Source organism: Phalacrocorax carbo, chromosome 3 (genome assembly GCF_963921805.1).
Source record: "Phalacrocorax carbo chromosome 3, bPhaCar2.1, whole genome shotgun sequence".
NCBI classification, from domain to species: Eukaryota; Metazoa; Chordata; class Aves; order Suliformes; family Phalacrocoracidae; genus Phalacrocorax; species Phalacrocorax carbo.
In genome coordinates this window covers 2,123,058-2,150,207 of record NC_087515.1, presented here as the reverse complement: position 1 = coordinate 2,150,207, position 27,150 = coordinate 2,123,058, and the positions used below count along the sequence as shown (strand labels likewise).

Below are 27,150 nucleotides of genomic sequence, written 5' to 3'. Positions count from 1 at the left end.
ACCCCGCCTTCTACCCCCCTCCCATCAGCGAGCGCTCCCATTGGCTGGGCGAGCCGCGACCGTTAGGGTGAGGAGGAGGAGGCGGAGGGAGCCCAGAGCTCCCCTCATGGCTGCGGGGCTTATCCCCGAGCGGCTGGCCTAAGGCTGAAACGGCCACAAAGAAGATTAAGGGACGGGAACATCTGTTACACAGAGCGTGCTGGGTGTTGTTCAGCGTGGGAGAGGAAGGCTGAGGTGGATCTGACCAATATGGAATCATAAAGGTTGGAAAAGACCTCCAGAATCACCAAGTCCAACCATCAGCCCAACACCACCAGGTCTCCTAAACCATGCCCTGAAGTGCTGCGTCTACATATCTTTTAAATACCCCACAGGAATGGTGACTCCCCCACCTCTCTGGGCAGCCTGTGCCAGGGCCTGACCACTCTTGCAGTAAAGACATTTTCCCTCATACCCAACCTAAACCTCCCCTGACACAGCTTGAGGCCGGTTCCTCTCATCCTGTCACTGGTGACTTGGGAGCAGAGACCAGCCCCCCCCTCACTCCAGCCCCTCTCAGGCAGCTGCAGAGAGCGAGAAGGGCTCCCCTCAGCCCCCTCTTCTCCAGGCTAAACCCCCCCAGCCCCCTCAGCCGCCCCCCAGCACACTTGTGCTCCAGACCCTGCCCCAGCCCCGCTGCCCTTCTCTGGACACGCTCCAGCCCCTCCAGGCCCTTCTTGTCCCGAGGGGCCCAAACCTGAGCCCAGCATTCGAGGTGGGGCCTCCCCAGGGCCGAGCACAGGGGCCCCATCCCTGCCCGGCTCCTGCTGGCCACACCAGTGCTGACACAAGCCCGGGGGCTGGTGGCCTCCTTGGCCACCCGGGCACTGCTGGCTCATGCCCAGCTGGCTGTCAGCCAGCACCCCCAGGGCCTTCTCTGCCGGGCACTTCCCAGCCCCTCTGCCCCAGGCCTGCAGCGTTGCCTGGGGTTGGTGTGACCCAAGTGACACCTGACAGGACAATATGATGACAAGAGAACTAGACTGTCTGCCGTGGTACCCAGTGACAGGACAAGAGGCAATATGCACAACTGACACACATGAAACTCCCTCTAAACCTAAAAGGAATTTTTTTTTTTAGTCAAACACTGGCCTTGCTTTGACCCTGGGCTAGATGATAGGCAGATGTCCCTTCTAACCTCAACTCTTCAGTAGCTTTGTGAACAAAGCCAGTGCCTAGGGCTAGTCTTAGGAGATGGACAAAGCCCTCAGGGCCAGCTGCTGTGGGAGCCTAAGGGCAGCCACAGGAGCTAGTCATTTGGGCTGTGGCTGGGGGTCTCATACTAAGGTTTCCAAGGCCAGTGTGTGACATACATTAGTAATGCTACTTAATGCCCTACTGCATTGCACTGAACGATTAACATTATCTACACTATCTTGAAAGCAGTCTGAATACCATTTGGCTACTAAATCTCAAAGTGCCAGATAGAAACATGTCAGCTTATTGGAAGTAGGAAATAACATTGGTTTTGCACTACAGGTGGTTGGTTTGGGTTTTTTTGTTTGTTTGGGGTTTTTTTTGAGAAACTGAAGCAAACATCATAATTACAGAGGAATCCAGTCCTGCAAAACAGCAGTCTCAAGTTACTGTCTGCTGAACGTGGCAAACGTGCTGTCGATCTCTCCATGTCTGGCACCAGCCCCTTCACAGGGGAATCCATATGCAGCCCATCTCTCTCAGACCAAAGCAAACCTCTCTGTGCAGGGCTGTCAACTGTCTTCCATGATACTGAGACCTCCTTCCATAAACTCTAGCCTCAGTTTTAAAAAAAAACAAACTGACAGGAAGCCCCTCAGCAGTTGGTCCTTGTGACGAGTTCTGCATTGGTGGAAAAATGAAAACTGACAAATTGATTTATGCTAAAAAAAAAAAGAAAGAGAGTTCCTAAGTATGGCAATACTGAGGGTGTAAAAAGAGGTTGGCACTAAATAAGTGAGACAGGATTTTATCAACATCAGCTATTTTGGTGAGAATGTTTTAGTAGCCTGGGAGGGTTCGACTCAACTCTTGACACCAAGCTGTGATTTGTGTATGCAATGCTTAGCCTGCAGCAGCAATCAAATCAGAACAACATTATTTTCCAACATAATGTCATCTCAGAAGGACCATCTCTGAAGTGCCAATGGTTGATCTTGCCCCTACTGTGGGTTTCCCCACTCTGGATGAGATTAAGAATCTGGTTTCTGTGGGCTGTAACAGAGAAGATTTAACAGACTATCACTCTAAACTAATAACCTAAAACTGAGCACCCCTGGACTACTCTTATTCAGTCATTTCTCTATGCACACCTCAAAGTTGGATAGTACTGAAAGCTCAGTCCCATCTGTATCCAAAACCAAACCAAACCAAACCCCACATATGAGCTGTGACTACCAGAGCAGCAGCAATTCTTCAGGGACCTCCTTCTATTTCCAGAGCTTAGGAGAAGTTGCTTGACAGGCAGGGAGCAAAACAGTCTGTTGGTGCGATCGAGGCAAGAAACAAGCAGAAAATCCAGCTATCTCCTGGAAATGCTGCAAGGCTGAGTTCCAGCATGCCTTTCTACACCCAATTCTCTGCTTTGAAGAATCTCGGGGTTTTTTTTCCCCCCAAACTTCTATGAACTTTATCCCATCTTGCCTCTGTGAATGCAGAGCCCTGCCATATTACAGGTCCTTTGGGGGAAACCAGAGGGCCAGGAACATGATGAAATTGCCTAAACCCACATTTTACTCTATTAATTTTAGCATCAGTGAAAGACTGTGGAGGATTATAAATCTTAAGACACTACTACGCAAGCATTGTCTGGAATCCTTCCGATGCATTTCACATTAACCCCAGGAGCGGAACCAACGAGACTAATGAGGTCCCAGCTTCAGCATTCCGATACGAGTCATCCGCTACAGCCTTCCCAAATGCAGTTGCTGGAAACAAAATGGGTAGAAAAGCACTTGGGAAAAACACCACGAGAGAGGGACACTACCCCTCCTGTGCCAAACACGCAGGGTTCACTGCGGGTGCCTGCGGGCTTTCTACGGCCCGTATGGGAGCGCGTTTGCCACGTTCAGCAGTGACTTGAGACCTAAAACATTGCTCAGTGAAGCGTAAATATTTCATTCCACATTTTTAGCAAGCTACTTGCTAAACTGTAGGTCAGTTCCAAACATTGTTACTAAGAAAAGTTGGTTCTCCAAGCAGGTGCTTTGCCTTTGATCTCCTTAAGGAGCTCACCTGCTGTTACAGCTGGGAAAGGACTCCCTGACTCCAGATTTTTAATTGGTGAGGCTTTGCCTTCCATGCCAGACAGCTGCTAACTGACCCTTTGAGACACCACTATCGTTTGACAAAACAGGAGGAAGAGCCAAAGGTTTTCCCACTCTTATTATCAAATACACAAGTTAGTATGTGTGTTCTAAGACTATTCTTGGTGAAACTCATTTTTTTACCTTCAGTTTTTGTTAGGATTTCCATGTTATCTAAGTGAATTAGGAGGTGAAGAAGTGTCTTGTTTGTCCTGCTGCTTATGAACTCCTCGCTTGACCTACAAAGAGCGATCTGTATGATCAGGTATACAGTTTATTTCAGTGAACAGGATATCTATTATGGACTACACATTCTACATTCAACATTAAAAGCTCTTTTTCTTTAGTCTAGTCTCACAGTCAAAAGCTCCAGACTCAAAACACGGGTTAAAGATTCCCCAATTCCCCTCAGGCATGCCTTGAGGTCCTGGCAGTCATCTCCTTGCACCGTTCTGTGCAAGGAAACCACCGTTTCTGTGGTTCCTTTAGCTTCTTCCCTGCCCTTACATACCCCCACCCCCCCATGCTAAAATCCAGACTGTCCTCATTAGTGACTGAGCATTCCAGAGCGCAGGCCCCACAACGCAAGCCATCGAGGAGCTCACCTGGGAAGAGACGTGGGTGGCTCCAGTGGAGGCTCAGCTACCGCCGGGACCTGCTCCCCTCCCTGCGCACAACTGCACCGCTGCCTCCCATCAAGGCGCAAGTCATCGAACCTCATCCACCCAACGACGAAAGAGAGGTGCCACCATTCCAAAGGCCTTTCACCCTGCCTTCCTTCAAAACTGCCCACTGAGTTTCAGTCCACCTCTCCACACTTCCAGGGCAGCCAAATTCTGATTTTTTTCAGAGATTTGACAAAAAGTCATCATGTTCAAAATAAAGAGATCCGATCGCTTTTCAACCACAGCAATCCCGTTGGAGCCTCTGGTTGTAATGCTGTTTGCTTTTCCGAAAGAAGCTCCATTCGAGGTTCCTCTTCGCTGTTAGAAGTACAACTTTGCACCCGAGGAGGATACAAAATAGAGTACGGCCCGCCTGTGTCATCGACCCCACCGATATCTACTGCTCCGCAAGTTCCTGGTTAAGCTGTAAAAACCACTTCTTTCAAGGCACTGCTACAGACACTGAACAACAGTAGGCCACGGAATTCTCCTCTCTGATCAATGAGAATTGGCTTCCTTTGTTGATTCTCCATGCAAAATGAATTTGAGGTTTTCGCCTATTCACTAAGAGATACACTGACTTTGCTTGTAAATGTATTTTAAAAGGACAGGTAAGGCAAAACAGACTGACAGGAGCCCCGCTGGTGCATGATGCCGCCGTTACAAATGCAGAATCAAGTAACAAAAACATTTAATACAAAGTTAAATACAATACAAACTTTATTAAAAATAGGTTGCAAGTGAAATACAGTAGAAATGGGAAACTACAGCAGTTTTGATGTTTTTCATAATAATGCACAGACAAATATGAAAAGCACTTTTACACATATTCACACTTGACCCGAATGCCCAATAGCGGCCAAATCCACTCGACTGAAGGTTATAAGGTATTTTTTTGCTAAGCCTTTTTCAGATTCTAGCAGCAACAGGAATTCAGCCACAGCATAAGGTTTTCTTTCCTTAAGAAAAATTTGTCACTGTAAGGCTGCTAGTGTTCTCAAGATGAATTGGGAGAGGCTTGCTTTTCCTGATTAACAGACATAGCAAGCATGCAGATCCTTCATTAACACTTTGAACCAGTTTAATCTTCTACTTCATATTTAACAGGTGAAACGGTAAAAGCACACTTTCAAATAAGAAACCTGAAATACGTAAAAAATATTTACACTCCAATTTTCATTAACTTGCATTTATTTATCATACAACTCTTATTAAAAGTGATTTCTTTCCTAAGGCAGTGAAAGTCTACCCCTTTGTATTTGGAAGTGTGCACAATTCCCTAAATATATATTTATAAGAGAACAATATGATACAGGAAAAAAAAAAAATCATCTAAAGCCAGTAAAGGGCTTTGTCAAATAGAAAATTTGTTTGGAATCACAATATATATCGTCTTAACATCACACAATGAGGAAAAACTCTGATGAGGTCCTTATTCCCAACAGCATCAGCCACATACGCATAGCTGAAGAAACAGTGGGAGGAAGAAGATTAACAATTTAAAATTAAATAAGGCTATTGCAATGTGATTAAAAAAAATAGCTTGAACTGCCACAAAGATTTTCAGTATGAGAGTAAGAGGCTGCCAGCGAAGCCAGCCAGAGCAGAGAGCAGCTCGCTAGCACTGCCTCCTCAGCGGCAGCAGAGGTGGTTCCCTGCCAGCGCCCAGGCCCGTTACCAACGCGCCCGCTCCCAGCCAGCAGCGCTCTCTTTGAGGCTTCACACCAACACGCCAGGCCACTTCTCCGCAGGACAAAAACCAGAAAGCTATTGCCGAACTGGTAACAGCAGACTTATCACTACTGCTCCTTGCCTAATTGCCTCGTAACTTCTCACCTACCTTCCTCAAAAAACATACGTATCTGTTCCGCTCCCTCGGAACCGGAATCATCACTCCCCGCCTTTAACAGGTCACTGACCTTTTGGTCCTAACTGAGGAAGGGCCGCCAGCGTAGCCTGCTATCTATTGCTTATGTAATTTTTAATAAAACAATTATCCAAAGGCTTTACCTTCACATTTTTGAAAGTCTGAAGCACATGTAGCGGGGATGCATCAACAGACAGATTTTTCCATAACTACAGATAAATTCTTACGCAACCATTTTAGACCCAAAAAACACAAAGGACTAGAAATGTTTTTATTCCAAGGTTCTACCTACAGAATGTGTGTTATCCCAGTACGAACGGTAAGATCTGTATCGACATGCCGATCACTGTCTGAACGCCATACGAGACGTCAGACTCACGTATGAAGTCTTATTTAAGGTGACCCAGATACTGGCTGCTTCTCAAACAACCTAAAATACTAATTTCTAGTGCACAGCTTAGTTTAGGCAGTTCAAGCTATTCTTACTCTCTCTGCTCAGCAGCTAAAAAAAAAAGTGTGTCTGTAAAACACCAGGAAACAGAACTTATCTTTGACAAGTGCTACTTGGTCTGGTGCACATGAACTTAACCCCCAGAACAGAAAGAAAGAAAGAAGAAAAAAAGTTACCTTCACGTGATTCATATCTTTAAAATTTTACAGTGCTTTCATTGTATAAACCACAAGCTCCTGGCAAAGTAATCAGTTTTCTTGCTACTGCAACTTCTCTAAATCTTAATTAACAGTCTTGGATACAGAGGAATCAAAGTCACTCCTTTCAGAAAACATTCATGTTCCGTTCATTAGTAGCGTGCCCCCCATCTCTATCCCTCAATTCAGAGATCTTCAGTTACATCTGATAAGGTGCTTTAAGCTTATTTTGTGTTCAGCTCATTTTCCAGTTCCATTAATTTCCGAGAAGCTTTTACTTTGTTCGATACATCCTGACCCTGTGAGAAAAGTCGTTGGCGTTCCCTGAACGTCAAGTTTTCTGGTGCTCCAGGTAAATCTGCATCTTGACTGTAAAGGGAGAAAAAAACCCAAGTCTTTGTTATAATTCTTATCTACGATCCTTAAACATAGTGCTTCTTAGGGGCACGTACCGACTGGTAGCTTTTTTGGACTACAGCAAAAGTTTCTCCATTTAGTGTTCTGCAAGGTTTGTGTTCCCTGCACACCCCCTTAGTTCTGACGCCGTGCTCAGTTCGACAAGTTAATGGCTTGCGAGCCGTCTCCGGCACGTGAACGAACCTGCTTGCCGACTCTCAAAGCGCAGCGCAGGTGCAAACCGAGGCCCTGGCTATGTTAGCACAGCATTGCTGTTACAGCTAAATCCGCAAACCTCTCCGTGGCGGACGTGTCTAGGAAACAGCACTGGAATACAAAGCTTTTATGTCTTGGTAAACAAAGCTACTAGTACGAGGTGTGCCGCAGCGGCTGCGACACCGCTGCGTTTCCTTCTATACTGGAAAAGCTTCTGAGCGTAATCGTTGCCTAAGCTCCTGGACTGATCTCCTACCCTTGGAGCAAACCAAGTGTCATATACATCTTTCTGACCACCTTAGGGAAGATGTCAAATCATTCTTAGCTGTGGCTGCAACAATGCATATGTGATTAGCTCTCGTTATAACGAAGCTTTAATATCCATTTCAGTTTCTTGATCAGAAGAGGTTTTACTTTTAGCTCCAAGAGGTCTCGGCAAACTCCACTGAAACATTAACTACATTTTAAAATGCAGGAACTGGCCTAACAGCTTCTGCAGAATCCTAACCAAGCCCAGCCACATCCTCAGTATGCTATGGAGTAAAGCTCGCCACTAACGTATAGAGGCCATATCACAGAATCCCAGACTGGCAGGGGTTGGAAGGGCCCTCTGGAGCTCATCCCATCCCACCCCTGCTGGAGCAGGCACCCCCAGAGCAGGGGCACAGGGCCGCGTCCAGGCGGGGGGTGAATGTCTCCAGGGAAGGGACCCCACAGCCTCTCTGGGCAGCCTGTGCCCCTGCTCTGGCACCCGCACAGGGAAGGGGTTTGTCCTCATGTTCAGGGGGAGCTTCCCGTGTTCCAGCTTGTGCCCGTGGCCCCTTGGCCTGGCGTTGGGCACCGCTGAAAAGAGCCCGGCCCCATCGTCCTGACACCCAACCCTTCAGATATTTATAGGCACTGATGAGATCCCCCTCAGCCTTCTCTTCTCCAGGCTGAACAGACCCAGGTCTCTCAGCCTTTCCTCCCAAGGGAGATGCTCCAGCCCCTGATCCCCTTGGCAGCTCTGCGCTGGCCTTGCTCCAGCAGCTCCCTGCCCTTCTTGACCTGGGGGGCCCAGAACTGGCCGCAGCCCCCCAGGTGTGGCCTCACTGGGGCAGAGCAGAGGGGGAGGAGAACCTCCCTCGCCCTGCTGGCCACACTCCTTTCCATGCCCCCCAGGGCACCGCTGGCCCCCTTGGCCCCACGGGCCCGGTGCTGGCTCAGGGTCACCTCGCTGCCCCCCAGCACCCCCAGGGCCTTCTCAGCAGAGCCGCTCTCCAGCAGGTCCCCCCCAGCCTGTGCTGGTGCGGGGGGTTGTTCCTCCCCAAGGGCAGGACCTGGCACTTGGTCGTGTTGAATTCCCTGACGTTCCCCTGGGCCCAGCTCTCCAGCCTGGCCATGTTTATACTTATTACAAATTTGTTAAGAATCCAGTCCCACTTGAGAGGTACTGTTCAGATTGATAAATACACCTAGAACAGTAGAAGTTGTTAATTTATAATGATTTACTGAGTTTACTCAGTTGTAGCACTGAAAGTTGCTGCTGTGAAGTAGTACTTCAAATCACCTAAAGCCTTGTGGAGAACTTATTTGTATTTTATAGTAACCCAAGACCCTCTAGTGCCAACTGCAGAATTTTTGGATAGCCCACAGAGATACAACAACAGAAGATATTGCAGAAGTTAGTCAAGGCAGCTCTATAAAGGTTAACAGGCTCCTGCATGTTACCTTTTAGATCTTTTGTCTCTTGGATCCCGATAAACTTCATGGGCCCCAACAGCTGCTCCTGTAGATCCAGTGTATGAATTTATTCCTTATGTAAAAGAAAAAGGAAGTTGAAGAACTGCAGTTACAACACAGAAGTTTTACACTGTACTTCTTCAAAAAGGTGCAGTGCTTCTTCTAAGAAATAATCTCAAACTAGAATCAGAAATAAATTTAGAGGGTCATCCGACCTGTAGAATACTTAAACCTAGTACTACTAAATTCCATGCCCCCTCATAACAGCTGGAATTTTTTTATTCCTAATTTTGAATTGGAATATGTTTTGTTTAGGCTGTCCAGCTCCTATCAACTCACGGTCTTTACTGCATCACGGCGTACTGTAAGACAGACATGAGAAGTTGTTCAAGGAGGCTGGCAGAAAGAGCAACACACTTCATTATCCTGTAACAAGCTCCACAGGAAATCAGTTGGCGGCAGCTGCTCTCTTTGTGAGGCTTGAAGCAAGATTAGTATATACCATCTTCGCAATTCAGCAGGGTCAGAATTTGTGTCTCTGTTTAGTCTGATTAAGCGAACTGTATCACTCCCTGCCCTCGACTTGAATTTCAAGCAGGGATCTTGCAGCACTGCACCTTCAGTTTGAGTTGATGGAACACACAGGTTTTACACATCATATTAATTCTTTCTAAAGGCCACAAGACAAAACCTTTTCTTTCCAATCAAGAAGTTTAATAATTTAATTTGCATTTAAGACCACATGCTCTTAAATAGCTGTCAGGAAGAGAGTAAAAATAACTCAGCGCAATACTCAGATTTGTCTCCAGACAGTTCTGGTCTCAATATTGTACACGTTATGTCTTGTGAACCTTCGTCGGTAGAGGGGGAAATGTTTGCTTCTTCCACCGGTACATGTAACACCTCCTCAATGTTCAGTAAGAGACACGCACGAGGCTGGAACACACAAGCCAATTTAGCTAGCGTGTTGTAAGCTAAACTGTTTCCACCACCAATTTGTAGCAGACCGAATCATACCAGGCACACAAAGGTTTTTTTCCCCCGTTCAGACGCGAGTCTGAACTGCTGCTTTGAGCCGTCTGGACGCGCAGGCTGTGCCCCTCACCTCCACCCGCTTTAGGCGAGCGGCTGTGGTTCGGGCGCTGGCTTTTTAACTGGTTGGTTGACAAGACCCAGCGGTCTTAAGAGAGCCGGTGGAAGAAGGTATGAGAGCCAAATTTGCAGAAGCGTGTTTTACTAGAGTTAACATTCAGAACAGAAAAGAGCTGCAAAGGACAGCGATGTAACAGAGTCAGCGAGATGGGAGATGGGAAACTGCACAGTGAACGCTGCATTTTGTGCAAACGGCTTTGTACGTTACGCAGGCAGTCTTCACAGAAGCTTGAGCAATCAGGTGAAGTTAACCTGTTCTCATGGCTATTTTAAAAATTACGAAATAAGAGTATTCAGAATTAGTTGTATGGTTTATGAATTAGGTTATTAAAGGCGAAGCATCATTCTACAATATTCCCTAACGGTTACCAAAACCCTAACTTTGTAGGTCGTCCTGATTGTTTTCCAGGAAAAACAAATGCGCACACACAAAAAAGTACCACTGAACATTTCACTTTCCTGACGTTCATTTTCCCATGAATATTAACAGAAAGCAGGATTGGGAAATGCAATTACATATGAAACGGCATTCTGGGTTGTGGATGATGGGAGGCAGGAAGAGTGGTGGTGACAACTAGTGACTGATGGCTCTAGAGTTCATTGCAGGTACAGCCTTCAAAGTGCCAACTAGGGAAGGGAAGCACAGGCCTTTGGAAGCCTACATGTTGTGATGGAAGGCCCGTTTTACACTCTCTTACCGTCAGCTTCAAGTAAGAATTTCTACAAAAAGCCAGTCCTTTGAAAGAACGGAAATTCCGTACAGAGAGAGCACAAGTTTCATGTCAGAAGCCTGCTGTTTCAGAATATTCCTGAGAGCAAGCTGACAACATAGTCACAGTGGTTGATGAGAACCTTTTGCACCTATTTCCTGTCTTTCTTTAATCTTACTTTAACTCTGTGTGATATAAGGTGCTCAAATGCTAGAGTCCTCCTGACACAAAACCGTGACTCGGGATCGCTGGTTGTGGGTTTACCAGCAGGCTCCACGTGCACGGTCGGAAGGCTCCAGGGAATTACTCGCACTGTAATGGTAGCCCATAGCAGGCAGTGCACGGCATGTCTACTTGTACTCCAGTCTAACGACAACACACTGGAAAGCTAAAACCTTCCCTCACCTTCCTTTCAGATTTGGAGCCTGCGACAGAGGCAGACAGGAGCGACAGACGCTTGCAGGATCCGTAGGGACTTGTGCAGCACGAGATCGCACAGGCAACACCAGCGTAAACAAACCGGTTTGTTTTCCCATTTCGTCGACTATCAGTGTGAACACTTTTGGTGCAACTCGGGTGCTGTACCCACCCCAGACAGTGACACTAAGCACCAGCTCTATCAGCTGGACAGTAATTATAACCGAGCTAAACTACTGTCCCTGCAGCAGGATTAAACTACACAGTGCTGTGCGGAGCTTCTCTTCTGCACTAGACGCGGTCCAGCTGTAGCAGGAACTCCTTTGCCCTGCAAAGGGAAGGACGTCTTGCTGGAAAACAATGACTTGAGCTTTAACTGAAAAGGATGCGGACAGGAAGCTCAGCGTATCATGCACCTGTACGGCTTCATGCATACCCCGAATCAGACTCACGCGCTACTGCAGCTGGATTAGAAGTGCCCTCAATAGATGGAACCTATTCTGGGGCCCGAATGCTCCCTATGGCCAGGGCACACCACACCTCTGATTAAAGAAAGTGATTTTCATAATCTGTTAGGTGGCCAAGAAGGCGATCAGGGATATACCTGATTGTAGGCTTCCACATTTGTCACTGAGGCTTGAATCCAGCAAACAAGTTCGCCATTCAGCTAGAAGCCAGCATAAACACTTCTTCCCTTGCTATCTCGGGTGACTTGCTACCCTCTGAAGGATGATTTGATCAGCTGGAGTTGGTTGCCAGGCATTTGACGCCTTCCAGCACAAATACAAAGAACAAACTAGGGGAATGTCATGGCCACCGTTGCCTTCAGAAGAATACGGAAGAAAAATGTAGGGATGCTACTGTTTAAAGACAAAATCTTCATTAATAAACTGCAGATGTATTAGAGTGAGATCTACGCAGACAGCTGTTTTTAAAACAAAATTTAGCATGGAACTTTGGACTGAATTAGCTTTGAATTCACAAGTACAGCTAAACTAGTTCTCTGCAGATAAAATACGGTGCTGAAGTCACTAGCAACTGGAGCTCTACTTGAAATTAAACTCCATTACGGTTGCCCGCTTGTACTTATAAAAGAAACAAGATGGGGAGACAAAGAAGTACAGGGGTGCAAAAGAGGAGGGAAGGATGAAGGCAAAAAGCACTAAGATGAAATTGAGGGGTTTTGTCTCTCTTTGCAAGGAAACGGCACTGTACAAATCAGAAGTCCAGGAATGGTGTCTAACACATGACACTAACTGCATGTCCTATAGGTCTCTTGGTGCTTGGATATTTAAGAACTATGTCTACCAAGGTCATTTTAAAAGCCATTTGCACACACCATTAAAAGAGAGCGCCCTGGTACCAATAATGAAAGCAGAGGATAAGCTCTGTCCATGAACCCATTAGAAGAGGTTTCCTGTGTTCAAGAAAGGTGCATTTCCAGATGCCCTGAGTAACCAGTGGTCAGTCAAACAAAACAAATCACTGAAAGATACAGGATGAAAGCCAAAACCAACAGTACTTTGAAGCGGGTGAGCAACGGTTAAAATCATTTCTGATTCATTCTGTGAAAGATGGAATTTTTGCTTTTGAAGAGTTTGGGTAGGAACAAGGAAATTTGAAAGATCAAAACAATTAAAAATTGGAGGATTCATATTAATATCAGGATTTAAGTTAGATCACCATAGTGAAAATAGCGATTAAGTGGGAAAAAAATAAATCACAAAGTAAGAGGTTCGATCTACAGCACCAGAGTTGAAAACATGAGGATAGTTCTGTAGAGATGATTGATTTCAGGGTGTCTACCTTTAGAGCTGCTGGCATGGATGAAACTCGGTTTGTTTGGTGGGGGCTGGGGCTGGCTTTTTTTGGCAGTAGTACTGTTGGCATTGACTGGAGATGGCTGGAATGAGTTGGAAAGAAAGAGGCCATCTGAAACTGGGCGAGGCTGGCGGGAGGGCTGCTGTGGCTTAAGGGTGGCAGGAGGAAAGTCACCATAAGATTTTCTTGTGCTGGAGTACTTATCCTGACCTGCTAGATTGGAATCCTCCTCCTCCTCATCATCATCATTGTATGCAACAAACTTGGCAGTATAAATCGTGTCAGGGGAGAGGACCTGTGTTTTGAGGTAAGAGGTGTTTCGCTGAGGTGGGGGAGGAGGAGCGTTAGATGAAGGGGTTGGGGATGGGAGTTCATATTCCCGTGGAAGCGGAGGTCTGTACAGACCAGGCTCGTCAGGTTCCAGTAATCTTCGTTCTGCTTCATCGTGCTGCCTGCGCCTTTCAGCCTCTAAGCGACTGTAGTACTCCTCTTCCTGTCGCCTCTGCAAGCCCAGGGGAAACAGAAACACAGTGGTCAGAAAGACAGTTCTGTCTACGAGAGATTTAAGTTTTCCACCACCGAACTACAAATGTCTCTTTTTTGTCTCCTTTTCTGGTGATAAGCAGGGCATCTATATGGACTCATACGAGGGATATTTACGGCTATGAAAGAAACAGCAGTTGGCCTGTAACACAGCGATGCTGTTACGGCCAGATTTACCACTGCCTCTGGTAACCAAGGGCCGTCTGTGTGAACTAAGGGCAATTCCAGCATATATTACTCAAAATGTAACTACAGGTAATAAGGGGTAGATTTACTAAGGCTGTAAAGAACCTGTGGGAGAGGGAAATAACTAAAATTAACTACCCTCTTAAAAAAGGAACTCTGTAATTTTGCTGCATGCTTATACAATGTAAATTCATAAACAGAGCCTTGGAATAGATGACTCCTAACAAAGCCTCTAGTATAACACCAGGAAAACTACTTTCACGTAGGAATCAAATTACAGAGAACTTTTGTAATCCCGACATCAAATAACTGTTTGTTAAAAATATTGCTAAGAAACAAAAATAAGCTATGCTAATGATATTTATATGAGACTATTGACCATTTAAAGGCCATGAAATATCTTCTATGTATTTTTCCAGTTTAAAAGATTTTTACTGTTTTACACTAAATATCATTTAGTTTTCTTCGGCTCTTGTCTAGCCACATTGTAAATAAATACAAGCGTCTATTCAGTAGTTTAATAATTAATTAAAACCTGTATTTGGAAACCAGATGTTACAAAAAACCCTTTTGTCTAAGCAGAGTACAACTCCTGCTGGGAATACATCACATTTTGAACAACCATCCTTTCTGGTTTTAATCCATACGTTTAAAAAAAAGAAAATCCCCCTTCTCTGCTTATCTGCTCAACGTTGAGAGTCATTTATCCTAAACAATAATAATTCTGATCTTGTTCATCTAGAGCAAAGACATGAAACTCATCTCCAGGTACCACTCTCTAAAACCAGGCTGCATCGCTGTCAGAAATTAAGAAAGCCTTGGCTGGTTTCTTTTTGGTTGCCCCTTCCCCCGCCCCCCCAACTTCCTACAGTATATTTTCAAATACTTTCCTCAGTCCAGATACACCTTCCTCACTTCTCACCTAGCACCGCCCTCTTCTACTCATCAACCCATAGTGCTTATGGAAAACAGCCTAACCAAGCTTGAAAGCAATCTAACAAAGCAAATTAACAAAGTGAATATATCTAAGGGTTTGGGATAATTTTTTTTAATATAATTGCTCAATCTTCTAAGATGAAATTTCTCTCAACATTAAAAGCTAGCCCTCTTTCTTTGTTCCGAAGTCATTGTTAACTAACATGCAAGTCTTCAGTCTGAACTGTTCCTTCTCTAGGAAGAAGAGGGTCTCAACAAACATGCTGAGAGCCAAATGAGGCACTCTGTCTTCCAGTCTTGAACAATAAACTTCTCACATTCATGTATAATGTTCTGAACGAACCTAGGAGCCTGAATTTTTAGTATCCGTTTCATTACATAGTGACTCATCTCCTGAATTTAATTCCTTTCTGGAAACCAATCCTTGTCCTCCTTGTCATGGTTTTGGCTGGGACAGAGTTAGTTTTCTTTGTACTAGCTGGTAGGGGGCTGTAGTTTGGATTTGTGCTGGAAGCAGTGCTGATAACACAGGGATGTTCCAATTCCTCCTGAGCAGGGCTTACACACAGTCAAGGACTCTTCCAGCCTCTTGTGCTCTGCCGGGTGCACAAGGAGCCAAGAGGGGAGGGGGCACAGCCAGGAGAGCTGACCCAAACTGGCCAAAGGGATATTCCGTACAGAATCCCAGACTGGTGGGGGTTGGGAGGCACCTCTGGAGCTCACCCCGTCCCACCCCTGCTGGAGCAGGCACCCCCAGAGCAGGGGCACAGGGCCGCGTCCAGGCGGGGGGTGAATGTCTCCAGGGAAGGGACCCCACAGCCTCTCTGGGCAGCCTGTGCCCCTGCTCTGGCACCCGCACAGGGAAGGGGTTTGTCCTCATGTTCAGGGGGAGCTTCCCGTGTTCCAGCTTGTGCCCGTGGCCCCTTGGCCTGGCGTTGGGCACCTCTGAAAAGAGCCCGGCCCCATCCCCCTGACACCCGCCCTTCAGATATTTATAGGCACTGATGAGATCCCCCTCAGCCTTCTCTTCTCCAGGCTGAACAAGCCCAGGTCTCTCAGCCTTTCCTCACAAGGGAGATGCTCCAGCCCCTGATCATCCCGGTAGCATGACGTCATGCCCAGTATATTAATGGGGAAGTTGGCTGGGGGAAGCAGCGATCGCAGCGCGGGGACTGGCGGCATTGATGCAGCCTTTCACCACCTGCCAAACACTTCCCCCTGCCCCGGGGTTTCCCTTCTTTCTCTCTCATTGTTTTCTTTATATTTTTCTACTTATCATCATCATTATTACTATTACTATTTTAATTATTAAACTGTTCTTATCTCAACCCACGAGTTTTTTTACTTTTGCTCTCCCAATTCTCTCCCCCACCCCACTGGGGTGGGGGCAGTGAGCGAGCGGCTGCCAGGTGTTTAGTTGCCGACTGGGGCTAAACCACAACAGCTTCCCCCAGTTAATATACTGGTCATGATGTCATATGGTACGGAATATCCCTTTGGCCACTTAGGGTCAGCTCTCCTGGCTGTGCCCCCTCCCCTCTTGGCTCCTTGTGCACCCGGCAGAGCACAAGAGGCTGGAAGAGTCCTTGACTGTGTGTAAGCCCTGCTCAGGAGGAATTGGAACATCCCTGTGTTATCAGCACTGCTTCCAGCACAAATCCAAACTACAGCCCCCTACCAGCTACTACGAAGAAAATTCACTCTGTCCCAGCCAAACCCACGACACTGCCATAGTGCAGACACAAAAGGCAATATGGTACACATCTCCACTGTATTTCCTATTTCTTTCTCTCTCTCTCTCCATATGAAACAATTACTGCCGTCTCTGAGGCACAACAAAACCCAGCACCACTAACTCTGCTGTTACAATGAAGGAGGTAGGCAAGTCACGCTGGGGGCTGAAGGAAACCAGGAGGTAACTGATTTCTGCCATAATTTTCAGGAAAAGCCCTGAAGGCAAGCCCTGGCCTCTGCTAGAAACCTCCAGCGGGTGAGCCTACGGTCGTGCTCCTGCCGTACCAGTCAGCCCGGCGCCGCAAATGGAGTATCTGTTTAATTACTTTTGGGTTTTATTGGATATACTGACACCTTGGGCCACAACCATTGTCGCTAGGGCTAGCGTGTTTAACCCCTGGCTGAGCCAACACGGAGCTGTTACTGGCCAGGCTAAAGAGGAGAGGCCTGCAAGAACCCCTGCATCAGAAGACCACCACCTTTTCTTCAGCCTCTCTTCTGGTCCGCTCCTCCTCTTGCTGTCGGCGCTCTTCCTCCTGCCTGGCCCTGTCTTCAGCTTCTCGCTTGCGCATTTCTTCCAACTGTTGCTGCCGTCTGCGTTCTTCATCCTGTAACTAACAGAGACGCCTCTTGAATTTTTTTGTCACTCATGTGGATAAGATGGGTCAAAACTTAAAAAGTAACCCAAGTATTTGCCTCTAAAAATAACTCATTGAATAGAAAATGCTATACTACAGATAAATCAGTATAATTCCCAGATGCTACGAATATGCTTTGTTACACTGGTTTCCCTAAAGTCCCTAAGGAAAAAAAAAAAAGGAAAAAAAAAGATGCACAGAACTACACACATAAAAGCACAACACACACAGGGAGACATTTTTCGCAGTCATATATGAACCCCTAGCAGAAAACTGAGGTGACTCACGTTCCAGTCAGCTTCAGCAACCATAGTCTCATAGGTACAGTAAAGTGAAATTAAATACTTGGAACCAACAGCCCACAGCTCCAGCAGCCAATTGGTTTTTCATTTTGGATTAGTATTTAAGCACCGGAAAATCATGACTCATTAGTCAAAGGGTCAATCCGTTTAAAGTAACAGGCTCGTTCAGCAAGTCTGCAAATAGTCTCAGGAGATAAATAAAATCTCCCACTGTGTCTGCAGCGACGTGTTTTGGAAAAAGCAGAGCAAGGCAGAGAAACCTCTGACTACTGAGATGAAACAGCTCACACGAACAACTGATGCCCAACAGCCAATACTACTCTATATACGCTTACGACAAACACTGCACGGATAAAACTGAGCGACAACCCAAATTTAAAGCTAACAGTATCTAAGCCCTTGATGGACAGTAATATTCGCTGGCACAACAATATTCCCAAGTAGAAATTAACTGGACCACATGTTGTGTTATTTCTTACTGCAGCATCTGTTTTAAAGGGATTCTCCCCCCGCCCAAGATCTTTTGTACCGGTTGGTGTATCTTGCTATGAGCCGCCTGTAACACAGACACTTCTCTGCTCCTGCATTTGCTTTGACAATCCAGTTTCATTTACAGCGAAAGGCCCTTAGACACGAAGCAATAACGATACAGTAAGAAAAATTTAGTTTTAATAGACTTTGTGATGACAATCTTCATATAGGTATCTCTTCCCCCCCCCCCATTAACTAACAGGAAACGTGCTTTAAAGCAGATTAGGTTTTCTAACAAATTTTCCAATAAATTCTAAAAATTATTTTTTGGGGGACACACACAGATTTTCTGGTCATTATTTCCCCCCCACTGGTGTTATGGGCACAGGTACAACAGGTAATTTTGAAACCATTTGCCTTCTACATCTTCAAGCAGCTATACAGACCAACTGAAGGGAAAACACCTCTCATTTGAAGTGTTAAAACCCACCATTTTTGAGCATGAAAGCTAAAGAACAAAACCAGTTCATTTCATGTAGGCAGGCGTTTGGCAAACGTATACTAGAGGATGCTACCTCTGAGTAAATTCCCCTTATTTAGGCCTAAAATTTTTGTAATTCCTAACTCAAAATGACACGAAGATAAACATCAAGCTCAGTATGTACAGTAGAGCAGGGAATAAAATAGTTAACCAACTCCCTGCTTGGATTAAGACCTCTTCTTATCTCGGTTATTAAAAAGACATTATTTTAACAAAGGAGATAATATTGCTGTCAAAAGGAAAGACAGCTCGTAATTCAAAAGAGTTTATAGAAGAGAAGTAATTTCCTCTTAAAAAAAACAAGGGGGGCAAAACCAGCACAGTGAAAAATTACCGGAAAACTCCTTGACTCTGTCCCAAGTGCATTTAGAGAAAAACTCTGAACATGGCAGCCACTGACCCCAGGTTACGGCATGGATGCCTTTTTGCTTCGCAGCGAGTATTCCTATTCAAATGCACTTAAACAAAAAAAAAAAGTGTTTCAAATTAAATTAAAGGGGATGTTCTGTTTTCTTGTGAGCGTAACTAGAGAAAGAAGGGGGAGCTGGGCAGGGTGCCCACCTGGGAACTGCTGTCAACATCTGACCCCAAATAACTGCAAAGGCCACTCTATCCAGGTCAGAGGCAGTTCTAAACATAATACCTGGTAAAAAGGCCAAAAATGATACGTAAGGCACGAGAGGGAATAAAGCAACTAATGGAGAGTGACCTTTCACGTCTTTATGATTAGTAACCAGTTTCTACGGGTTCCCAGACCGAGGCCGGGAGCGGTGGGACGGCAAGGCACGCCGGAGCGCCTGAAGGCACTTGTGTTCATGAGTGCACGCAGCAGTGCCCAGCTCAAACCAAACTCCCTAATTTCCAAGACGCTAAGGAAACCTGGCTTCACGTCCCACTTCTAGTAAGAGGGCCATTAGACTCCCAGGTCAAATATCTGGATTCAGTACTTGTCTAGTTTAAAAGTCATGTTTTCATGTGATTTACTGTACCTCCAGGGTCTCTCCAAAGCAGCACAGGTTTGGATTTTATCAGGTAGAAACAACCGATCCGTACAGCCAGAGTGACGGAGAAGAGCGTTCTCCCAAGCTCAGCAAAGCAGCCAAGCACAAAGCACTAATTCTTTCCCCCTGCTCTGCCCCAGCTCTACTGGAAGCGCCAACAGTTCGCTCAGCCGCACAGCTCCGTCCCGCTACCGCCAGCCGACGCTTGCAGCACTACTCCGACCTAGCAGGGGGCAAGAAAGGCCTCCTTCCTCCTGAGCTATTGCTCCTCGTAACCCCTTCAGCCCATCGGCTCCTTATCGGACGCTAAGATATTCGCGGGACTGGCAGGCACCCAGGGAGCCTCAGATTCCAGACAAAATTCATTTCTCCAAGGACTGCTTAGAAGGCTTTAAAAGAAGTTCCAGAAGAACTTTAGATTTACACATGTTTATTTATGACAACTAAAGCTGGGTCAGATCTGTTAGTGGCCTGGGCAATTTAAAGACGACAAACACTAGCCAAGCCGGCAATTCATGCAAAACTGTTCCTCACCTTTCAGCAGCCTTTTGATCAGCAGAACAGCCATCACCAGTGCTCGCGCTAGACATACAGAAGAAAGCACGGGGCGTTCTAAAGTGTATTTTCACCCCCACCCCCCCCAAACCACAAAGTGACTTCTTGAGTACATGAAGTGGTACAGGACAGATGCAGCTATGCCCAGCAAGTCACGCGAACAGCATGAAAACAATGAAATTAGGAAAACGCGGTATTTACTGGGTATAGCGTTCAGCACCATCCATTTCACAACTGGCTTGCTTTCTTGTTTTTAAAGCTAAATTTATGAACATCATAAATCCTCGGCTGATTCAGGCCAGGGGCCCGTCTAGCGCAGCATCCTGTCCCCAGCTCGTGCACATGAGCCTGGCCATTTCTTCTAGTATTTCCCCAGCGTCCAGCGTGGTGCTGGAGAAGCCAGCTGGTACAGCCTCCTGTAATCCTTCCAGTAGCTGGTTACAGGCGTGCCGTCTATGAATTTGTCTAATCCATTTTTAAAGCTGATGATACCGTCTGCCTTCACAACCTCCCACCGCAGAAAGATCCAGAAGTTTACAGCCTGCTCGGCAAAGTACTTTATCTATCTAGTCACAGCCCCAGGGACCAAGGCTTAAGCAACAAAACATAGGAGTAGTAATAAGAAAAAATACTGATAGATACTAAGTCTGAAACCCCCTTGGCTTCTGGCTCATCCTTTAGTTCGGAAAGCTGACACGCTTCACCTGTCTTCCTGCTGTCAACTGCTTAATCCTCATGTACCACACAGCTACAACACTGAACTCCTGAGGCTGGCTTACTAAAGCATCTGCAGGATGCATTTTAAAAGCTGATTTTTTTTAAAAAATAAAGCAGTGCTGAATATCCAAGTTCATATTTTTAACGGCCATCTTTACAGTTTTTTCCAGCAGCAGAAGTTAATTATACTAGCAGGACTTGCAAGCATTACCCTTCTTTCAAATCCGTATACTACTGATACAGAAATACTCATTGAAGGGGATGTATTTGTCCTCTAGAAGACTACGGAACTCTTTTTTCCATGTACTCATTTCCGGTGAGAGCAATAAAAAACACAGAATTAGTTGGAGCCATATCAATTCCTGTCGCAATTTGGAAGCCTGTCGTGTTTTAGATGCAAGAGAACGGTATTAACCAACTGAAACTGAAATTATATGGGAACTTAATAATCGCACGTTTATGTGACCTACTTGGAAATATTCGTTCAGAAGTAATTTCTGAGTTTACAATCCATTTCTACTTTAATGAGAAAATGGTGACACCTGTAAACAACAGGGACTCAGCATGTGCTGAAGCAGTACACTGTGCTATTAGGCTCTCAGGACAATTTGACTTCAGACTGGAAAGGAACGGTGTTGCCAGAGCTCTTCTAAAACCTGCAGGGGCGGGGAAGGGAAGAGAGGAAACCTTACCTCACAGCTTCTCCGTTCAAAGTGCTTAGTAAGATTTTTATGAACACAATTGCACACAACATCAAATACACAGTTCGATATTAGACCACAGCGACAACAAACAGATCAAGCCTGCAAGCAGAACACAACGTCTGAAAGGAAGGAAACACGGGGAAAGGAGTCACCACATCTGGAAACACTCACATGCATGCTCACAGCTAGCTTAGTGCTCGTTGTATCACAATGATTTTTGGACACCCAAAGATGCCAAATCGTCATCCAAAGCACATGGGGTGGTTATTAATAGTATCAGGAATTGAAACGGGAAAGAGATATTGAAGAGAAAGAAACGGACATACCAAGTCTAGAACAGAGATTGCTGGCACAGCAGTCTGCTGCAGGGAGTAAGAAAGGGGAAAAAAAGAAAGATGCACAGTGAAAATAAAGATAGGTTAGACTTGTGCTATTTCAACAGCATTTTCTTTTATTTGTTAAGTCAGCTGCTTTAGAACGAGGAACTGAATTGACATAATCCTGAAATACAGAAATGAAGACAATCGAATAATCTGAAATGTTTATCAGTATCTGTTTGACCCCTTCAAAACCTCAGTGCTTCTCCAGAGGTGCTACTTACTGCGCCTCTAGCAGCACAGGCAGTGAAGTGTGACCAGAAGGCAAGCATCGCTTCAGCTCAAGACAACTACTATTTTTTTTAGTTTCAAAATGTTCCAGAACGCTGGAAGAACTTGATGCACAAACAGTATTTTAGATCTGGCACTAGCAGAGAAGACTGATATAATGTTAAGCGCTACAACTGTTCTATTTCTACAATGGCTTTTTTAGCCTTGCTACAGGAACATTTTAAAGACGTTGTTTGTTAAAACAGCAGTTTACATGGATTTTTTTATGCCCACAGGTAACTGCCTATGTGCTACGAATTACACGTCAGCGATGCTGGGCTTTAGCGCAACCTGTTTGCCAAAGATACATTCAGCTTTTCCTTTCTTCAGTTTCCAACTTTGAGGTATCTGTTATTTTACACAGTAATGAAGTTAGCTACAAGAAAAAAAGGAAAGCAGCGCAGACTGCAGTAAATATGAGGAGAGTAAGTTTAGGAAATCAAGCTGCCAAAACAATCCTGAAGTCAAATGCTACTCCAGCGGATAGCTATTTCCGAGTGTCAAAATAAGCATGTGCAAACATTTCTCAAGAATTGCTTATCACAGAATTAACTTTTCAAGATAAACAAACAGAAGACATTCAGCATTTTACAGAGCCAGTTTTAAGCCTGTCAAAGCATAGCTATTGCACGTAACTTTGGTATCCGTGCTATTATTCAGAAAAGAAGAACAGATTTTCCTATAGAAATTGTTTCCCAGTAGCAATAGATTTAACAGATTCTGAGAGACAACAGCCACCACCAGAGTGATAAAAAGTTCTCTGTACTATACGCTTGTATTATCTGATTCGGTATATTACGAGCTTCCACAGTACTGAAGCTAAGATAAGCAAACCTTGTCTGATACTGGTTAAACCGGACACCATGTGGAATCCAGGGATGTGTGAGCCGGAGCCCCAGGCCGGGTGGATCCAACACCACGTGGCTCAGCCTGGTGCTTCCCCCCAGCACTGCTGGGGTCACCGTGGAGCTGGTGGCAAAGACAGAGGCAGCAGCTGCCTTACGCCCCAACCTCTAACTTGGAGAACACCAGAAAAGCAGAACCTCAGTTCAGTTCGCTGTTCCCTGGAAACATTCGGTGTTCACATGCATTCAGCATCTGTGTTCAGGCCCAGGACTATAAATATGAACACTCAGAGGTAAATATATTGGGGGTGGGTGGGGGGAATGGGAGGGTGCGTGTGTGTATAAATAAATGTCGCAGTATTTTTTGTTCCTGATTCTCCTGGAGACTTTCATATTTTTCAAATGTTTCTGCTCACATTCCCGTAAGCAAATCCCTGCCACATTTAACCCTCTAATCCTACTCCTACTACATGGCCAAATCCCTTGATCCAAAGGAATTTCTTTCCCCACAACTAGAAGAGTAAATTTGGCTGCCAACTTGGATTTTATAACAGGTAGCTATGATACTTTCATTTCACAAATACATCAACTAACTGGCGAAGCCTCTGTAAGTTAGCAATTCTAAAATTCAACATATTTAAGAAAGCTTTATCCTCCTTTACCCTATAAGAGCATCCAAATACTCGAAGTCAGAGAGCCCACCAAGATGTACATTTACAAAACTTCTGTCTAGAAAGGATTATCCCCTTTTACCCTTGCTCTTCTTTCTGCTTCCAGTCGCTGCATGATGAGCATAGTATCCACATCATCATCCTCCTCTTCATCATCATCCTCATCCTTTTGCTTTGATTCTTGAAGTCGCTTTTGGAACTGCCACTCAAGCATGAGTTTGCGCAGGCGGTCATTTTCCTCTGCTGTACGATCCGGCTTGTTCTGGAGTTCCTGAATCTCTTTACTCAGCATGTCCACAATGTGCATCTGCTGCTGCTTCTCCAGTTTCTCCTTAGCGTCCCGTTTCCAGGGGTCCGGGGAGAGGCTATCGCTAGAGGACAGTTCTTCCTTGCTGATAGTGATGTACTGCAGATCTCTCCGCTCAATAGTCCGAGGCTGCTGTTGGGGCTGCAGCTCTCGAATGACTGTTTCTTGAGACCTCTGCAGAGTTGAAGGTTTTTCTGATTTCACTTGTTGAAGGGGAACAGGGGGAGCCACAGGCTGAGCAGGAATTAGTGGCTGAGAACGCATTTGGCCCAGTTTTCTCTCCTGCTCACGACGTTTCCTTTCTCGTTCTTCTTCCAAACGCGCCTTTTCCTTTTCATACCACCTCTGATGCTCTTCCCTTTTTTTACGCTCAGCAGCGGCTACCTGGGAAGATGCTTGTGCTCCTATCTGGTTTGGAGGAGGAGGGGGAGGCAGAGGCAAATCCATTTGTAGTTCATCAAATTCGGCTGCATAATGCACTGGAGGCGGCGGCGGCGGAGGGGGAAGATCTGTTCTGATGGGCTGGGAAATGGCCACTGGAGTTGGCTGGCTAGTAGCTGGAGTTTTCCAACGGCCAGGTCCACTTTTAGTTAAACAAGAACCAGGCGAGACCGGCTTGGATGAATGGTTCAGATGTTCTTGGCTAGATGTGCTAGAATCCACAGATGAATTCATCCACTGATCGCTGTCTGACTTCCGATCAATGTACTCTACGTCCTTCCGTATAACAACTTCCAAACGATTCCTCTCTGGCTGGAAGACTTTATCTCGGAGTTCTTCCTGGGAACGAGCCACACGCTGGAAAAAATGAAACAAGGCATGTATTTCATAGTCCATCTATATTAAAACATATTTGAAAATGGCTCACAAACCACATTCTTATTACTGAAAGTAATTACTTTTAGTGAATTTCAGCATTTCCATGCCCAGTAAGTTTCCCAAAACCAACAATAAAATATTCTCCTCAGCCCTTTTAACTCGTTCTAGTCATGGAAGACTTTGCAACCTCTGAAATGCCTGGAAACCCGAACCGAGAGGAAGGATGAAGGCAAAATGGAGCTTAAGCTGAAAACCTCTGCGGCTCGCACAATTTCTCAGGAGTATCCCTGACACCCCCTCCGCCACGTCAGCATGAGAGTCCTCCACAAGAGCTTGGAACAGCTCGGGCATACCAGCTCTGCCATTCAGCCTCCAGCTGGCCTGACCGAACGTGTTTCCTATCGGGAAGGCAAACAGAAAGGCTGCTGCGGGAGAGACACGGGGGCGGCTGCCCACCCTCCTGCATTAACAGGGGGGACGGCCCGTGGGAAGCTCCCATTACTGCAGTGCCACTCACGGCCACGGAATCCGGGCAGTCAGGTCTCATTCTACCTGCTCCTGGGGCACAGGTGTATTGGTCCTCGCTTCTGCCACTCTTTTTAGTGCGTCAAACGCCAAGCTGGTTTTTTTAATACAAGCTCAGGATCTCACCACACTGTACAGCCTCCTGAAAAGGAATCCTGGACCATAGGTCAGGCTTATCAAGTCTGCTAGTGATTTTCGTGAAGCACATATTCATACTTTGAATGTTGGAAACTACCAAGCACTGAACACATAATGTACCAATTATCAACAACTGAAAGAAGACTAACAAAGCAAACGCCTTTTCTTTTTCCTCCATCGATGACCTTAACCATGACCTCTAAAGAATGCCTTCTTTGAGATGAACAAGTGTATTTTTTTCATGCTCTGCTGGTCCAGCAGAGCCAAACACACAGCTATTTGTGTTAGATTTGCTGTAAAGATGCACCTAGCCAAACAGTTTGCTAATGCCTTCAAAACAGAAAACAGGCGTTTCACATCGCTCAGTAGCTTGTGGCAGCTTTTTTTACAAGCCCAGTTCTCACTGTAAAGATTAAAAGGACTTTTTTTTTTTTTTTAAAAAGTCTATTTTCCTCTGATTTTCACCTTAAAAGAGCATTTGTATGCCGGGGAAGAACTGTGTACGCTTTCAGTGCTTGTAAGGAGCTAAAGCTTCTAGCCGTTTGCCTTATGAAAGTGCTTTTCTGCACTGCACTCAGCTTTAAGACCGTAGGTCAAATATGGTACATGTCAACAACTTTAACAGATGGGGCTCATCTCACCAGCTAAGCTACTCACTTAAGCTGGTCTTAAACTGGGGAGAGATGCATGTCCAGGCAGCAATTCATCCCATTAAGACAAATGGGTAGGAACCATTCTCTGGAGGTACTAGTCTCCCCCATCCCATCGCTGGCAGAGAGCCTAGACCTTAACTACGCAGCTAAGATCAGGTGAGATTAAATCACGAAATGTGAAGGAGTTAAGCACAGAAATGAGAATCATAGAATCAAGGTTGGAAAAGACCTCTAGCATCATCAAGTCCAACCGTCAGCCCAACACTATTTCAGCACGGTATTTTCATAGCTATTTGCCACAGCCATTTAACTTGCAGCTTTCTCCTTCAAAATTACCATCCTACTTTGAATGTAACATCTCTTTTACTAACAGCTGAAATAATTAGGATTTGATATCTATAATAATGAAAAAAGCACTAAGCCTTCGTTCAGTTGAGTTTACTGAATTTGCTTGCTGATACATGCGAGTAATCAATGATCAATCCTCACTTTGCTTCTGAGACACAATCTCAAGATAATTTACATTACACACTTTCCCAAAAGTAAAATATACTGAGCCTTGTGTAAGGCTCTACTTCTATCACAAATTAAAAAATCGCAAAAAAAAAAGGTTTCTGTCTATATTTTTAAGTCACTGGTGGATTAGAGGAAAAGATGATCCAGTGACTGGATTTAATAAATCTAGATTTAATTTCCTGTATGGATTTGAGTGAAGTCCTCATTTAAAAAGAGCAGAACAACATTATTTTTTGAATTTACAAAGGTACAGCGTGGGTAAATTCATTTCAGGTCAGGAACCATCTGCACTTTGATAACAGATGCAACTTAAATTTATTCTTGTTTTTAAAACTGAGAGCAGGGGATATGTTTCAGTGAAGACGTTGGATAGGGCTCAGAGTAGTGTTTTATTTCATTTTTAATACTTCACTTTGTCACTTAAACAATGCACCCCACAGGCAAAGATATTTTCCCACATAAACCTTCTTGGAAGAGCGAAAGATTTAGTTTGCTTTTCAGAAAAAATCACAAAACATGTTACAAGACGAACCCTACCACCGTCTACACCCCATTACCTCTCATGGGGGATTAAAACATTCCGGGTAACAGGCCTGCAAGAACACGATAACAAATTCTACGGGGAGGGAAAAAAGAAGTAGGGTTTCTGAGCCCAAGCCAATCTTGGCAAAAGTACAGTTGTTTGTCCTCAACAGCTCAGAGATGACAGAGTTGACTGATCTGCAAAAACGTCTCCAGCAGTCTGGGAGTGGAAAGCAAGCAATTTC

The 27,150-nt window shown here is 45.3% G+C and overlaps 1 protein-coding gene across 26 annotated transcripts in view; it reads right to left on the bottom strand.

Annotated features, from left to right (window-relative positions):
• Positions 1-4,687: 4,687 nt before the first annotated feature.
• The window catches only part of AFDN (afadin, adherens junction formation factor), a 134,738-nt gene continuing 112,275 nt past the window's right edge, over positions 4,688-27,150 (bottom strand). For 8 of the 26 annotated variants that reach the window (XM_064445582.1, XM_064445587.1, XM_064445585.1 and 5 more), the window contains 5 exons: positions 23,508-24,530; positions 16,813-16,947; positions 12,920-13,436; positions 8,823-8,907; positions 4,688-6,869 (listed from right to left, as the gene is read on the bottom strand). In XM_064445582.1, coding sequence (XP_064301652.1) covers positions 6,725-6,869; positions 8,823-8,907; positions 12,920-13,436; positions 16,813-16,947; positions 23,508-24,530 — 1,905 coding nt within the window. In that variant the 3' untranslated portion in view covers positions 4,688-6,724. Of the gene's footprint in view, positions 6,870-8,822; positions 8,908-12,918; positions 13,437-16,812; positions 16,948-23,507; positions 24,531-27,150 lie in introns of those variants that run through there. The other 18 variants (XM_064445592.1, XM_064445593.1, XM_064445606.1 and 15 more) reach the window with 9 other exon arrangements.